At 43.4% G+C, this 17,812-nt stretch overlaps 1 protein-coding gene across 5 annotated transcripts in view; it reads right to left on the reverse strand.

Moving 5' to 3' along the window:
- FAM227B (family with sequence similarity 227 member B) overlaps positions 1–17,812 on the reverse strand; it is a 411,735-nt gene that overhangs the window by 369,252 nt on the left and 24,671 nt on the right. For all 5 annotated transcript variants that reach the window (XM_083183953.1, XM_083183951.1, XM_083183952.1 and 2 more), the window contains 3 exons: positions 10,382–10,435; positions 8,228–8,459; positions 6,281–6,339 (listed from right to left, as the gene is read on the reverse strand). In XM_083183953.1, the coding sequence (XP_083040079.1) occupies positions 6,281–6,339; positions 8,228–8,459; positions 10,382–10,432 (342 nt within the window). In that variant the 5' untranslated portion in view covers positions 10,433–10,435. The remainder of the gene's footprint in view (positions 1–6,280; positions 6,340–8,227; positions 8,460–10,381; positions 10,436–17,812) is intronic.

Genomic DNA, 17,812 nt, shown 5'->3' on the forward strand with positions numbered 1-17,812 from the left:
ACAGGGTCATTAAAAGCATTAGGTCAACATAGGGAAGGTCGACAGTCAAAAGGTTGATATGGGGTTTTGGCCCAAATGTCGACACAGTCGAAATGGACACTGAAACGTAGCACCGCGTCCCCTTGCATGGCTCGCTGCGCTTGCCATGCTATTTTATTCTCCCACCACACCCTAGTTAATGGTAGAGCATGAAATACCAACTATCGGCACATTTCGGCTTAAAAAAAAAAAACAATGTCAACATTTTGACTGTCAACCTTCTCCATGTCAACCTAATGCTTGTGTCAACCTAATGACCATGTCGACATTCAGTCATGTTGACATTCCTGCATGTCGACCTAATGCTTGTAGACGTAGTGACCGTATCCCGTTTAAACTGAACATCAACTCTGAGGCACTACTGTATGTGTCATGCTTCAACTTGGCAACACAGATAGCTGTTCTTGGGCAATGGAATCAGATGCCCCTCAGGTACTGTAGAGTCCGATGCCCCATCAAGGGATGCAAAATCTCCCTATTGCTACAGGACCAGATGACCTTTTTTAAGGGCTGCTGACCTGGATACACCTTCTGGGGACAAGGCATCATACCCCTTGCTTGGGTTCGGTACACTCTCTATTTAGAGTCAAGACATCGACTAAAGACATTGCCTACCCCTCTTGGGGTTAAGTCATTGACTAAGACATCAGCTACCACTCCTGAGGTTGGCGAATAGAATGCCCCTTCAGGTGTTGCAGAGGCAGATATCTATCTGGAAATGAGACACTTGAATATTCTCTGCTGTTTCCCAAATCTGTAGTTAAGTTTCATAGTCATGGGACTCCAGTCATAACTGTGAGTCTGTTTCTCAGCAACCTTGGCACCCTCATTAGGAGTCATTGAGTCTCGACCAGTAGATGTTACACAAGGTGGTTTGTCAGCCGGAACATGGAAGCTTATCACTATTTTGAGACTTGCATAGAGAACAGTCTTTAATGAAGTGATCAGTGCTCCTGCAGCAGAGACAGATACTTTCTTTGCTACACGTGACCTCTGGTGCTCTGCATTGGAGAGCTTGGAGAGCTTGTGTCCCATATAACGCCAATACCTCACTTGCTCAGAAAAAGAGGCCTCAATTGTGGGGAAGACAGAGTCTATAGCTTTAATAATGTCTAGTATACTCCCAAAAAATGCTGGTATTAAATGGTTAATACCAGTAAATAGTTTTTGCAACAGTTCTATCTTTAGGTGCAATATACCCAGTCACTCAGGAATCAGAAACTACACTGTGGGACTGATCGGGCTTTATACAGTTAAAAGAAGCGGTGCTACAAAAACTTTTTCCACTCAGCAGATTTAGGCAAGGGTAAATGGCATCCAGAAAATTTTGAGAGGATTGAGAAACTTGCTGCTGCAGTACATCCACACAAGAAGATATTTCTAGGAAGGCCTGTAATATTAGGGTTTACTGTACATGTTCTCAAAGTTCTTCAGCTTGCTCAGAAGATCTGGAACTGACTTGGGTTCATGTTTAGCATTCCACTCCAGTAGTGTCGAGCCAGTAGCAATGTTAGTGAACTCCAGCTCAATTGTGTAAGACCCCTAGAGCCAGGGTCTTCTTGCCTATACCAACTGCTATGGGGCCCGGAGCTTGGGGTGGGCGAGGGCCCAGCAGGCAACCCCCTGCACCCTTTTGAATTAACATACTTTTTTATTGATAATGTGGCACCGAGATCGTGGCTCGCAGGGAAGGATGTGGAATGCATAATGTAGACAGTGGCCTTCTTTATTTTCTATTTGTCAGGGCTTGCTGTCAGTCAGCCCTGCACAATCCTGGCAGTCTCCTCATCCCCCTAGCGTGGCGCCACAGAGCCTGCGGTGTGTAACCCAGCAGAAGAGGGTTGTGTTAGAAGCCCATCCAGCAGGTGGACACTGAAAAATGTTCATGCAACCACTGCCATTGGGACAGCTGCCTGTGATCAACCACATCAACCACTCCAACAGGTAGAGGCAGGCGGGCGATGGTGAGTGCTGGGTAGGCGCACGCTGAGTCAGAAGCACAGGCCCAGTGGATGACAGGCTTCTTCCCTTGGCTGCTGATGCCCCCCTTCCCCCACTCTCAGCGTGTGTATGCAGGTGTTTGCAGAGCCTGTCCCCCGCTTGCTGCCAAGCTGATGCCTCCACCACCCCCACATGTCACAGCCTGCCCCCTTCCCTGCACCCCAGCATGTGCCTGCAGAGTCTGACCCCCCTTGCTGTCCTGCTGATGCCCCCCCCGCATGTCACAGCCTGCCCCCTATTCTCCAGCTTGTGCCTGCAGAGGTTGACCCCCCTTGCTGCCCCGCTGATGTTACCCCCCCAAGCATGTCACAACCTGCCCCCATGTTCCCAAGCATGTGTCTGCAGAGCCTGACCCCCCTTTGCTGTCCATATGCCTACCTCCCCCTTGCTTTCAAGATTTTGCTAAGGGGCCCACCAAGTTCTAGTTACACCCCTGCAGGTTGCCATGCTGGAAATGGCATGTTTCCATACGTGATTACAAGTGTCTATGGAGTAAATGTATTAAGCCTTAACAAGAGATTTTATGGTACTTATTTCCTAGCACGGCGCCCACGATCTAGATTGTATGTGTCGGGCCGATATCGCAAGCATTGCATGCATCTTATGTGTTTGTGCAGCATAAGATGCATGCTATGCAATCTACGAGATTTTTACATTGGAATCAATGTGAAATGGTCCATGAGACCCAATTTTACATTTATTCCAATGTAAAAAGCCCCCAAAACCCCAATTTTAATTGCTACCCCCCCCCCCATGGGTGAAATGCCCCCCCCCCCCATTGTTAACGCCACCCCACTATTGACGCCAACCCGAAGCGTGGTGAGCGCAGCGGTACGCGTCCTCCGACCTTTTCATACCCCCACTATCCACGTCGGCGTGGAGTTGTTTTTATACAGTGTGGCGAGCGCACAGAGTCCCGCGAGGGGACGCGGAATACATGTGAAGTAGTCCGCGTCCGCTCGCCACTCTTCGGGCTCGGTGGCTCGCTGCACTCGTCACACTATATAAAATCTACTCCACGCCGACATGGATAGTGGGGGTATGAAAAGGTCGGAGGACACGTACCACCGCCGCTCGCCACGCTTCGGGTTGGTGTTGATAGTTCCGTGGCGTTAACAATGGTTATTGGGGGTTTTATTACGATTTTTATGTTATGGCATCTTATGGATCTCATGGATCTTATGCATCTTATGGATGCATAAGATCCATGAAATCCATAAGATGAGATCCATAAGATGCGATATTGTACATACAATTAAAAATCTTTTCAATTGTATAGATTGTATGCCTTAATTAAGGCATACAATCTTATGCGATGGGCGCCGTGCTAGGAAATAAGTACTGATTTTATTTATTTATTACCAGTTATTTATAAAGTGCACACATATTCTGCAGCGCTCTACAGAGAATACTGTACTTGAACATTCACATCAGTCCCTGCCACAGCGGAGCTTACAAGCTATATTCCCTACCACATGTATTTGCACACAGACATTCTAGGGTTAATTTGTTAGGAGCCTACTATATAGTTTTGGGTTGTGGGAGGAAACCTGAGTACCCAGGGGAAACCCACACAAGCACAGGGAGATTATACAAACTCTGCAGAGTTATGGCCATAGTGGGAATGGAACCCATGACCTCAGCGTTGTGAGGCAGTAATGCTAACCATTGCAGCTTCCATGCTGGCCCGCGGACATGAGTACTGCAAGCCATATGCAAGAGATAAAGTGAAAAGTGATAAAGAGAGATAAAGGACCAACCACCAGCTTCTAACTGTAATTTTTCAAATGCAGTCTAAAATGGCAGTAAGGAGCAGATTGTCTGGTCCTTTATCACTCTCCACTTTGGGGGTGATTCTGGTTGGTTTGTAAAAGCAAATGCCTTCTTTAATGAACAAAACCATGTGCACTGCAGGTGGGGCTGATGTAACATTGCAGAGAGGTTTACATTTGGGTGAGAAATTTTGTTTCTGTGCAGGGTATATATTGGCTGCTTTATTTTTTCACTGCAATTTAGATTTCAGTTTGCACACCCCACCCAAATGGAACTCTCTCTGCACATGTTACATCAGCCCCACCTGCAGTGCACATTGGGGGTTATTCTGGTTGATTCGCAATGCTGCAAATTCACAGCCACCGAACCCCGCCTTGCAAATGGTGGCCTGGCCACCACCCATTTGTAAGGGAGATTCCCTCACAGGGCTTGCGAATGGATGTTAGACAGTAACATCCATTTGCAGCCTAGTGGCATCCACCCACATCATTCGATGGTTGTGACCATCAAATGATGTCGAAGGTGCACGCATATAAAAGTGACTATCAAGTCACTTACATATGCGTGGACACTCGGGAGGAAGTGGGTGGGCAGTTGACATCCGGTGATGTCAGCTGGCAGCCCCCCGCCTCATTGGGTCAATCACATGAGAACGCTGAGTGTTCTCATGGGAACGCCCATGAAATGCTGGGCGTTCCCATATGCAAATGGCCTGGCCCACTGCCCCCCCATGCCCTCCGCCCACACAATTGGGTGCACCCTGTTCGCCGTGGCCGCACGCACCCTGCATCCGCACATGTGCAGAAATGCGTCTGCACATTCGTAAAACATCACTCCTCTGTACGAACACACGGGGGAGCGAATGAAGCAGAATAACCTTCATTGTTTGCAACAAGGAGTTTGCTTTTACAAACCAACCAGAATCAACCCCTTTATATCTTGTTAAGGCATAAAACATTTGGCACTATGATCCAAATGTAATAGTGTGCAGGAATCTGAAACTGACAAGATTTCATCAAATTAAAAGTCAAATTTAATGCTGCAATGTTTATTAAGGCCGACTAGATTTGCCTTACTAAATATGACTGCTATCTTGCCAAAATCTTGTCAGTCTCAGAATCGCACACACTATTATATTTGTTCCCATGTGCTTGCCAATTCAAGGTGCATGTTGAAATACCCCTTACAATCGTCTGCACCAAGCTTTGAGAGCTGGCAAATTCTCCAGAAAATGTGAGGGATGGAATGTGTTAAATGTCACGTCAATTTACAACCCCTACACTTTTCCCTCATAATGGTTTTTGCTAAGTTTAGCATCCTGTATGGTTTCCAAAATTAGGGGGCTCTTCAGACCTGATCGGTTCTTTGCTAATTTGCAGAAACATGTGATCAAATAGCTGCCACCCTGTTCAAGGCTGCAAAAGGCCTGCGAAAATATCGCATGTTGGCTATTAGCTGCAAATCCATTTGAAACTCACTCACTATTGAATGATTTTTTCACTGTGTGCAGTCCCCCCAACCAACCTGATGGGAGTTCCCCTGTCAGCTGCTGAGCAGCGGTGAATAAACGCTGTGCGCATGCCCACAGCGTGTATTCCTGCAGCCAGGGGGGCTGGAGGCTTAGCTAGAGGCTCACGACCCCTAATTTTCAGGCGCGCGTCTTCGGCACATGCCTGTGTCTCTCTTCAGAGAGTCTAAAAGTTGGAAAGTATGAAAATGTGTCAATGAGTAATGAATGCACCTAAGCACTTGCTGGGTGACCTGGAAAAATGTAACTGTGTGGGGTCACGAGGACTGAGTTTGAGAACCCCTGTTAAAGGGTAACCTGATCTCTGGGACTTAAGAGTTAGCAAATAATTTACCGTTAAGTAATTTTGCTTGGAGGAAACTGCTGTGGCTACCCCATCAGAGCAGTAAACACTCATGTACATTTTCCTTGCTTTTCAAATGCCAGACACAGGCATCTTGTAGATGACCTTTACAGAGTGTGTAGCTTCCATAATACTATACAGTATGTAGCAAAGTTAACGCTATAAGTGAATTCCTCCCAACATTCTGACTTCTGCCACCAGGATCCCCGTGTGCAGCCCTGCCACATGCTCCTGGAAATGGTTCATGGCTTCCCGGCAATGTCACAATCATGAAGCCAGGTCCCCGTGTTCATCAATGTTGGGAGAAATGGCCTTTGTGAGCTGCTGGCTATGCCCCCTGTCCACCTGGAAAGTGGGCATAGACGCTGTGTGCACCATCTTTTTCTAGCGGCTTTGTCAAGCAGAGAAGCACTGATATGGGGAGTCCCATCTGTCCCCCACAGCGGGACACTGCCAGCTGCGGGTGGGGAGCAGGACAGTCATAAACGACAGGCCTGTCCCAGGAAAATTGGGACAGTTGGGAGTTATGCTACTGCTGTATGTTTTTTTTATTTCATTTTAGAATATGACATTTTTTTTAAATGAGCATTTCATACCTTCATTTTTTCTTGTGCTTTCTGAGAGAGCTCAGCGATATCGATTTCGGTAACAAAGGCTGAAAGCAATAAAGAAAAATTAATTAACTGTAGTTTACAGGTTCTCAAACTCGGTCCTCAGGACCACACACAGTGCAGGTTTTGCAGGTCTCCTCACAGAATCAAGTGAAATAATTAGCTCCAAATGTGCATCTTTTAAAATGCGTCAGTCAGTAATGAGTGCACCTGTAAGGTGACCTGGAAAACGTTAACTGTGTGGGGTCCTGAGGGCCGAGTTTGAGAACCACCGCTCTAGATAAATAAGAAAATTAGATTTGTTCTAATTACAATCATTCAAAGCATCAATGCGGAACATGTGCTTGCATGCAAGTCTGGCTGGAAGAGAACATATTACTACATGTTTAACTTATGTAGTGCATTTCCATTCCATCTATTCCAAGTGGAGTGAATACCAATGAGGGACACTTGCCAACCACACATTGCGGACTAAGGGTGACATATATATATATATATATATATATATATATATATATATATATATATATATAGCCAGAGCACACCGATCCATTGCTGGTTTTCGCTTACAAATATTTTTTATGATCATTTTTAATTGTATATCTTATTGTGTTTATTAAATATTTATTTACATTTTTGAAAATCCACTGCATATCTTTTACTACTATATTTTGCTGCTGCTTGACAAAACAGCACATATTCTGCATGTTATCTTTCCTCATTTCTGCATGCTCTTAGACAAATAACACAGATAAATATATAAGCACCATGCCAAGTGCAAGAAGAATGACCAATGCCGCCATCTTCAGAATTATATATATTGCTAAGGCAGACTGGCGTAAAATTCTGCTAAACAGTGTATAACATCTTTGAATTGTAGTTATTGTTGCACCTCATATTTAAATTTACCACCATTATGACAGCAGTGTCTAATAATTATTGTTGCATTTACATAATTGTAAATAACTTGCAATTTACCATCCTTATTTTCGAGGGCAGGTTGGTGTTCGCTAAAATTTATAAAGGTTCATGTGGTTTTTTTTTTCTTTTCAATGATTGGCCGCATGGAGATGCTCTTTCTGGATGTCAGAAATTATTTTATTTAATTATCCATCAATCATGTTTTGTACATTTATTTAATTTGGTACAAACACATCTGCCCTACGCTGAGTGCCACAGTTTCATTTTAATTTTATAAACATTATTTAATATGGAATGTACTTGGTTTTTAGTCATACAAGGATTAATGCCACCTGGAATAATTATACAGTAGGAATGTGCCTTTATGATAATGATAATCATTATCATTTATGATAATTCTTCACTATACTGTTTGGTGTATTTTTGAAAGGAATCAGTATGAAATCCCAGCGTTCGGAATCCCGACGGTTGAAATACCAACGCCGGAATCCTTTATCTAAAATAACTCAACAAATAGCTACAGATGGGTCCAAACTCCATCAGTCCGCCATCTGTCAGTGCCTTTTCCACATTGATCTAGGAACGGATCCAGAACAAAATGACGGGGGGGGGGGGACGACGGGACACCACGCCCGGGGTACAGGTAGGGTGGTATTTGCATGTTTCAAAGGAGGTTGTGGTGATGCCAGGAAATGGGGTGACACCAAGGGGTGCAGGCTGAGATGATGGGGAAAGGGAGTGGGTAATAATTTGTAATACACTTGATTAAGCTTACAAATTGACACATAAAAAAATGTGTCAACTTTTTTTGTGTTAACCATTTCTATGTCTACATTTGCTTGTGTCAACCTTTTGTCTATGTTGATATGGTGATGTTGACTTTTGGTGTCGAACTATTGACTATCTAGACACTGATGACCCTTTTGTGCCATAACCGTTCTGCAAATGATAAAGGGTGATATAAATATTACAATTTGTTTTTAGTAAATAACACAAAAGGAATCTTCTTACCTTGAGTTAATGGATAATGATGATCATCTGATGCAGGTGAACATAATATGTGGGAAGCATATTTATCCACAAACAAAGTGTTTTTAACAACTGTTTCCTCTAAATAGTCCAAAGCCTTCATGTCTAGTGGGACATTTTTTGAAAGCTCTTCTGTTATCATGTCCAGTGAATATTTTGGTATCGCCTCTTCAGGTAGATCATTTCCTATAAAAGGATATTCTGGCCAATCTGTCTGCTCAGAAAAAAAAGGGGAAAAAATGTCATGTCGTTCAGTTCTAATGACTGCAACACAATACAAGCAAATAACAATTCAATCTGTACATTTACATTATATTTAATACAAACTAGTTTCTCCTAAATGCTATAGTCAAGTGAATTGATGAAATGGAAAATGACCAAGATGTCAAAGTTCAGGGCTTTAATGTTTAAATGATGCTCAACAGCAGCTAAAGTACACATGTTGCACTGATTTTGAAAAAAATCAATATTAAATACTATTTTGATACATTTTCTAACCACGGCCACCATCAAGGAGGGTACGTGGAGCACACATGAATGGGCCTAAGCTGTCAAGATGACCTGCTGCTGATGAACCAATCAGAATCGACTTATTTATTTAGCACCTTCGAGAAGATAATAGATACAATCTGACTGGCTGCCCATAGCAACATCCCAGGTGAAATGTAATAGGGTGAGATATTCAGAAAGTGAGAGATTTGGTAAGAAACCAAATAGCTTTTGAAGTGTAAATGATTGCTGCTTTAAAAAAAACTGGAGATTTCTTACCAAATCTCTCACTTTCTGAATATCTCATCTTATTACATTTCACCGCCCCATCTTCAATAGAACTCTTAGTAAATAAACCCCTTATTGAGAGTTTTCTCTTTACAATCCACAATCCAGAAGAGTCTGGAACGTACGATTTCGACGTGTCGTGTGATGCATTGTGTGTGTTTTTAATGCACATTGTTAGGTGTTTACGTACTATTATGATCCAATGCGTGGTCCTGCGGGTCGTGAGGTGGATCCTGTGATCTTATTTGCTGCACACATGTTCTGAAGATGCTACCAACGAGAAGTATGCTGGCAGTTGCAGATCTTACGATAGGTCTTAAGTTAAATTATACACAAGATCTATCTTGTGTCTGGGAAGCTGCCGGGAAGTTCAAGAGAAATCGTAACACGACTTCTCTTGAATCATGGGTATACGGTCGTTAGGTCGACACTATTAAGAGGTCTACATGCATTGCACTAAAGGTCAACACATGAAAAAGGTTGACATGGCTAAGGTCGACAGGGTCAAACGGTCAACACAAGCATTAGGTCGACAATGGGAAGGTCGACAGTCAAAAGGTTGACATGGGACAGGCACCAGTAATAGCATAGCAGTCCCACCAAATTTCAAGTCCAGAAGGGAAGCTATATAATACATAAGTGCCTCAGAGGGTTATGCATGTAGAACTTAAATATGATTGGCTTGCCTGAAGAGGTGAGTTTTCAGGGAACGCTTGAAAGTCTGGAGGCTAGTGGAGAGTCTTACTGTGCGTGGAAGGGCATTCCATCTGCTTCTTAGTGCTTTCCAGTAAGCTGTGGTCATAAATAGGATGTCATAAGTTTGTTTCTGCCAGTATATGGGATACCAGGATTCTTATTTATGCTAAAGAATATTTTTGCTTGCCTGTTAACTGAATTTCACGCCCATCTGGAAACAGGTATATTCTATATTTAATGTGTAGGTGACAGATACACTACTCTATTACAGGCATCTCTCCGGTTGCTCCTGAGTAGGTCTTTGACACGGATGCCAGTCAAGAACAACTGTATGCCTTCACAATACAATAGTTATTCCTTATGATTGAGGATAAATGCACAACTTGATAAATGAATGGTCACATTTGAGTTGTATGCATTATAAGTGTTCCCTTAAGAGCATACCAGAAAGTAATAGAAACATTTATTCTGGCTTTACACCTATGTATAACATACAGTTTATGTTATCTGGATCCTGAAAGTGCAATTAATTACTTTATACAAGACCTATGCACATCCTTCAGTAAGAGGTTTCCAAGTACATATTGTTTAAAATCAGACTTTTTGATGTGGCCTGACTAAAAGCATCTCTAAATCCATTCTTTCATTATTTGCATCTCTTACCAAGCGCTGGAAGTCCAGAAATTCTTGATACGTAGCTGGTGGATTTTGCATTATCTATAATGGAAACAGACTGACAATCAAATATAATCGTGAAATTATTTTATGTAAAAATAATCACATCAATGTATACAAAAAAATGTAGTAGACAGGAGATGATGTATACTTCAGGCACAATGATTTCTTATCCTTTCACAATTACTGTATACACTACAAGTCATACTCAAGTTGTAAGTAAACACTGTAATTACTCACTTATGTAAGTGTGGGAGCAATCTCCACATAAAATTTGTGCCTCTAAAGCCTAAACCTTGTGATGAAAGGAACCTCAACAACATGTAATTCTGGCAACCTATGTTTGTGGCCAATCTGGACAGCAATCAGTGACAGACTGGGCCGCTGAACCGGCCCTAGCATTTGTGCAGGAGCGAGACCTTTGTTGTGTGCATGCGTGCGCACACATGCACCATGGATGCTTGCAGGAGAGAGGGGTATAGGGGAATGTGATGCCCCCCTTTCTCTTGGACCTCAGCGGCACACAGAGAGAGCCACCGTACCCACCACGAGTCCAGCGGCTCTATCTGTTGAATCTATCCTATCTATCCGATCAGGAAGCAGAGCCTCCACAGTGCACAAAGAAATCAGCCCACCTGGCCATTGGCCCCTCTGGCATTTGCCAGAAGTACCAGATGGCCAGTCCGACCCTGACAGCAATCCTGTTGTATGGATGATATAACATCATAATGCAAACATAGCACAACAGAGAATTTTAAAAAGCATATTACAAAAATTGGAACAAAAATAAAACAATAGAATTTACTAAAAGAAAAACGTCAGAACGTAAACAAAAAGTACAAAATTGTTTTAGCACCCATTGCTAGGTATGTACTAAAACAAAGACCATATAATAGTATGGAACTAAGGTAGACCATTTATGCAAATTCCATTTGAAACAATAGGGGATGCAGTTATAATCCCGGCGGTCCCGATGCCGGAATCCCGACCGCCAAAATCCCGACACTTTCTCCCTCCGTGGGTGTTCACGACACCCATAGAGGGAGAATAAATTAGTATGCCGAGCGTAGCGAGGCACCGGGCCCGCTGCGTGGCGGGCGCAACGAGCCTACAAAGGGGGCGATCCACGTCCCCCCCTTGTCTGGATTTTGGCGTTGGGATTTTGAACGCTGGGATTCGGACCGCCGGGATTTCGTATCAAACCCGTTCCTAGAACGTTCATGATTAAATGGGTAGATATGTCAATGTATCAAGATATCTCACATCCAAAAGGAATTAAAAGGTACAGTTTTGCTTAAGCTGGGTACACATTAGATGACTTGATAATGATACAATATTGTTAATTTCCCTTGAAGTCGCCAGAACTTCTGGACAAGCGATATAGGGCCCGATTAAGACCTCATCATAATCGAAAAATCATTCTCAAATAGGCAAAACCATGAGCACTGCAGGTGGGGCAAATCTAACATGTGCAGGGAGAGTTAAATTTGGGTGGGGTGTATTCAAACTGAAATCTAAATTGCAGTGTAAAAATAAAGCAACAAAATAACTCACCAAACCTAACTCGCTCTGCACATATTACATCTGCTCTACCTGCAGTGCACATGGTTTTGCTCATTTGAGAAAGATTAAGTATTTGCTATCAACTCTGAATCAGGTCCATAGTGCGTACACGCTGTGCAATCTTATTATTATTTATTTACAGTTTGTTATATAGCACAGCAGATTCCGTTGCGCTTTACAATAGTCTTGCAAAAGATATCATCAATGGCCATATCTTGGAGTACTGTATGTTGCTAATGATACTGTATTTCCTGCATGTTTAAAAGTAATTCCTATCCACATAAAAAAGGTAGAAGACTTGAAGCCTTTAGCCCCATACACACTAGGCAATGTTGGGAACAATATCGCTCAGAAAGGACTTTCTGAACGATATTGTTCATAATAATGTACAAATCAATATTGTTACGACGCTCTCCCTCATCCTTCATGTTCAGGATGTCCCTCCCCCCACTGGCATCAGCAGGTGTGTATGCATTTGCTGATACTGGCACCCAGCTGGATCCTTGCCACCACCAATACCGGTGTCATCAGGGAGTCAGCTAGTGAGCATGGGGCTTAAGTCAATGATAACCATTTGGTACTAAACAAAAAAACCTAGGGGCCATTCAGATTGGAATCACAGCAAAAACAAATTAAGCTGGGTCCACATAGAGAAATGTATCTATCCAAAATGTATGGTGGGAACAAAAATCTGGCAATGGATGGGAGCAAGTGACAGTCAACCATTTGCTCCCAAATGCTGTAAAATGGATACAAATAATTGTTTGGATACATTTATTCAACAGTTAACCAATTTGTCTGAATGAATATTGTCTGTTTCCCAGCATTTGTTCCCAAATGTTTGAACTCAGGTACACATCAAGCCTCCAGAGACAACAGTGAAAAGGTATAAACAGTTCTCACAGAGTTGCACACAGACTACAATAGAGCAGTATCTTGTTGACACAAAAGCAGCCAGGAACCAAAACAGTGTCTCATTAACATTCACACAGAGATGCTTAAACCTTCACATTAACAATCTATTAGTGTACCCAGCTTAAAAGAATACTCAAATGAGTAAAACAAGAAAACAACGACCTACAAAACTATATAGATACTAGTAAGCCCACTCAAAGCAAAAGCTTTGCTACCTTCTGTGTTTGTGCATGTGTGAGAAAGAGATGTAGTTTCAATCCCTGCTAGCAGATGGCAGTGTTTCGGATACTCACGCAGAGGCGGGCTGAGCCGGGCTGGGCCGGGGGGCAGGGTGCCATGTGCCCCCCGGGCTGCTTCATCAATTAGTGCGGCGGGCTGGCTAAATATTGAAAAGGGCCCTGGTGGTCCAGTGTATTTAGGGTTCTGCCGCCCACAGCCTGGCGGTATTGTTCCGGCGCTCCGCTGCAGCGTGCACTGGAAGAAGAGGAGGGACAGTGTATGTCATGTGTGCCTTCCCCTCAGCCCCTCCTGCTCCAGTGCCGCTTACCTACATGGGTCATGCGCCTCAGGAGCTTGGAGTGTTGACGCGTGAAATTGACAGGCTGTGCATGATCCGCTGCCAATAGCAGACAGCCTGTCCGGTCCCAGGTACAGCAGGCGTAGAGGCGCCATCACTGCTGCGTGTCCTCACACAACAGCCCGCAGTCAGTGGCGGCTCCCAAAGCTGACTGCTATCGCTGCTCTCCCTTCATAGGACACACGCAGAGCATTACAGGACCGGAGGACATAGGCGGGTTGCGGCCAGGTGAGAATGGGGGGTGTTCCGGGTGGGTTGTCACTGGGTGAGAAGGGGGTCCTGGGTGTGGGTTGCCGCCAGGTGAGATAGGGGGGGCACCAGATTAAAGCCTGCATTGGGTGCTGTAAAGACTAGTTTTGACCCTGCACAGGTACTGTTAAGTCCCTCACTACCCACAATGTGCCCTTGCCATCTGCGCACAGGCCCCAGCGACTGGCCTTGGCAGCGTGCCCACCTCCCCAGGACTCCAGGTGGCAGAGCAAGGCAGCAGCTCAGTAAAAATGGACAGTCAAAGTTATTCGGTGCCCTCACTTGCACCCAGGCGACCCCAGGAGCAGGCAGCAGCAAGTGAGGCTGGGTGGCATTTCATGATGTAACCCCTGGCATCAAACAAAAACCTGAAGCAACGAGCATATAGGTAAGCGGCACTTATGTGGCATAAAATGTAATAGGCATTATGGCGTGTGGTATATGTAATGGCAATTACAGTGTGTCATAATGTGTAATGGGCATTACGGTGTTTGGTATAATGTGTAATGGGCATTACGGTGTTTGGAATAATGTGTAATGGGCATTATGGCACGTGATGTAATATGTAATGGGTGTGTGATGTGTAATAGGCATTACGGTGTAAATGTTTGGCACGCACTCTTCATGTTTTTGGTTTGCCTGGCTCCTACACTTTTATCCTGGCTCCTACATTAAAATAACATTTGTTGAGCCCTGGCATAATGTGTAATGCTCATCACAGTGGCTGGCTTAACCTGTAATAGGCATTACAGTGTGTGGCGTAACATGTAATGCGCATCACAGTATGTAGCGTAACATGTAATGGGCATCACAGTGTGTGGCATAATGTTTAATGGGCATCACAGTGTGTGGCATAACATGTAATGGGCATCACAGTGTGTGGCATAATGTGTAATGGGCATAACGTGTAATGGGCATCACGGTGTGTGGGTAGTGTGTAATGGCATCACGGTGTGTTTCATAGCGTGTAATGGGCATCACGGTGTTTGGCGTAGCTTGTAATGGGCATCATTTACCATCAAATTATTTTCCTAGTGTGTACAGTCTGTGCGTAGCCCAGGACTTACTCTGGTGCTGCAATAGAACGGGGCCAGAACTGACGTCACAGTCTGTGACTGTTACTTATGGGCCAGTGCTCTGGACTTGCCCCCCAGGCTAAAAGTTGCCAGCCAGCCCCTGTACTCACGGACACTAGACATATATATAGATGATTACTCTCAGCTTGTCTACAGGGACTGGAGCTATGCTGGGTGACAACAGCAGGTGAGTGAGGGTGTCACTCTCTGCAGAATGCAGACTAAGCATTCACTGGCGAGTCCCATCTCACAGTCCAGCAGCAGCTGCGGGTAGACCGTTGTTTGCTGCACAAGTGCTGCTGTACATGCAGGTGCCCCTTCAGGGCTTGATGCCTGCAGACAGGCTACTTCATTGCCTCTGGCAGTTACAGTATTGCACCTTAGTAAGCAAACAATAGGACCAGATTGGCATGACCCAATGCACTGATTTGTGGCAAACTGTTTATTTTAATTATTTCAATGATATAGAAAGTATAAAATGAAAGAAAAATGACATATTTTTTGCAAACTAATCAATGGCTTTTATTTAAATTCACATGGTTATATTACACATTGTATGTACTGTAATAAGTTAAGAAAGCTGCGTCACTAGGTATGTGAGGCTTGTCTGCTAGATTAAACTAGAGATGCTGTTTTTGTGTTATTTTACTATTTGCACTTTAACAAAAAGTTATCACATTTTCTCCGGCACATTGATACATGCTTTATTAACTTGCTGTATTAAAGATAGTTATTAAAAAGGTTCTTTAAAGCATTAGAAGCCTTGAGAATTGTCCATATGTTTACATACACTTAAACAGACCTTCTGTGTTTATTTAACATTTAAATCCCAGTTGATTTATTCTTTCCACTCGCATGTGCTTTACGGTAAGGTACTGACACTGTGCCAAGAAGATAAAGTTCCGATATAGTTAATAGCTGGTAAAGTAGGACTATATAATGGTTTGTACTTACAATCAGTTTTTACTCAATGTATAAAAGTATTTTTTTTCACTGATATCTATGATGTTACTATTAGTGAGTCATCCTCTTAATATAGTTTCATGATTTAGTAACCTACTGTATAGAAAAAAAGTAATTACAGATGTTTCCTTATACATCATTGTTGCAGTCACGCCAAACAGCCCCTCTTGGCGCACTGAGGCCCACGCAAATCTGTCGGGTATCTTTATTTGTGTCTTTTTCCATGAAAATTTATTTTAGTGACTAGGACATACCAATATGACTAAGATACACCAGGAGACTGTACCGATTCATTTGATATACAACAATTGTATATCTTTGTATGACATATATGAAGTAACAAAATGTAGCAGTGTGGCTTTTTTCATGCCGTGCCGTGCTTTGTTCCGTGCAAAGATATGTTATATATCAAATTAATCAGCACTGTCTCCTAGGGAGGATAGATGTATGAAGACACATCTGCGTTTTTTTTTTTTTTTTAAAGACCTTTTTTTAAGTGCTTCACCATTAATATTTTGTATTATATAACAATTTGACATACTGTAGAGATTGTAAGCAGGGCCCTCATACCTTTGACTGTCTGTAAATACCCAGTTTGGTACTTGTGTATTAAAGCGGTGCCCCCGATGTGCATCGCGCGATGTTTTTAACGCATCGCATGCGACGCGATTTTTGCCCCCTATGCGATGAAAGATCGTATAAGCACCATAAAGGGTGCTTTTAAGCACACTAATGGGTGCTTACAATGTGAAATGCACCCCCACGACACCCCCCACTATAAACGTGAACCCGAAGCGTGGCGAGTGGCGGCGGTAAGTGTCCTACGACCTTTTCATACCCCCACTATCCACGTCGGCGTGGAGTTGAGAATAGAAAGTGTGGCGAGCGCAGCGAGCCACCGAGCCCGAAGCGTGGCGAGCCCCGCGAGGGGACGCGGATACCTTCACAGGTATCGGAGTCCCCTCACGGGCTTCACAGGTATGCGCGTCCCCTCACTTCACGGCCATCTCAGTAGGCTACGAATCGTTCATGGTTGTGACTGCGTGTACTTCTGAATCATACTTCTGCGTGTAACACCTCTGGGAGGTAAAATAAGGGGACACAGAGAATGGGAAATAAGGGCAAAGATTAAAAACTAGCCCAAACACCAGCAGAGGGGTTGTTGGAGACAAGAGGGCAACAAGCAGATGAGATATAATGAAACGTCTGACACAGAATGAAAGGCCAATGAGACTATGGGGCAGATGTAATAGCCTCAGAGTTCAGGGGCTGTGTGGGATATTTTTTTTTAAATGGACATTCATTTAAAAGGCATGGTTTTCATCCAACACAATCGCCAAACTTGGAGGCCATCACATCTGAGTTAGCTCTGAATGTAAATATACCTAACCATACGACCCAAACTAGATGCTGTTATCTTGTAGTGTTGGTCCAACAAAGCAGAGACACCTTGGTGTGGCTGGTGCCTTACCATATGTTTTCCAACGTGCTTACATAACTATGATCTCTGCACTTCTACTATTTAGGATGTAAATCTCTTTTGCTGATCTGTTGCAGTGTGCTGGGAGGATTTTGCTTGTATTTGCTACAGTGACAGGTAACAGGTGTTAAGAAAATTGTAATTGGACTATGACACAAGTACCAAACGTGCCCAAGTCAAAGGGTCCTCTTAATATAGCCCAAGACCTTCTAATACTGCCTTAAAGACACTGTCAGGTCATTATAACTACTTCACATTTTAGAACCTTAAATGAAAAAAAAAAAATTTCAAGATGACACCAAGGTTTCAGGTATGGCCTGGATGTCTTGTGCTTTAAAAATAAATGCTAACTATTTCATTGTCAGGTAATACATTTGTCCCTTTATGTAATAGTTCAGTACATACAAATAACATAATGTTGCATAAGATAACAAAACAAGAAAATAAATAATACTATTACATCACTTTAACACTGGTGTTGGGTATGGGTTTGCAGTTTAAAGAAAGCTGATGTTCAACAAGCAGCGGTCAGCTCCTGCCGAAGTAGGAAACTTGCAAGTATTCAAATTGTGCCGCCTGTATGTATCCTCTTCAAA

The sequence above is a fragment of the Crinia signifera genome, chromosome 4 (genome assembly GCF_055691185.1).
Source record: "Crinia signifera chromosome 4, ASM5569118v1, whole genome shotgun sequence".
Classification (NCBI taxonomy): domain Eukaryota; kingdom Metazoa; phylum Chordata; class Amphibia; order Anura; family Myobatrachidae; genus Crinia; species Crinia signifera.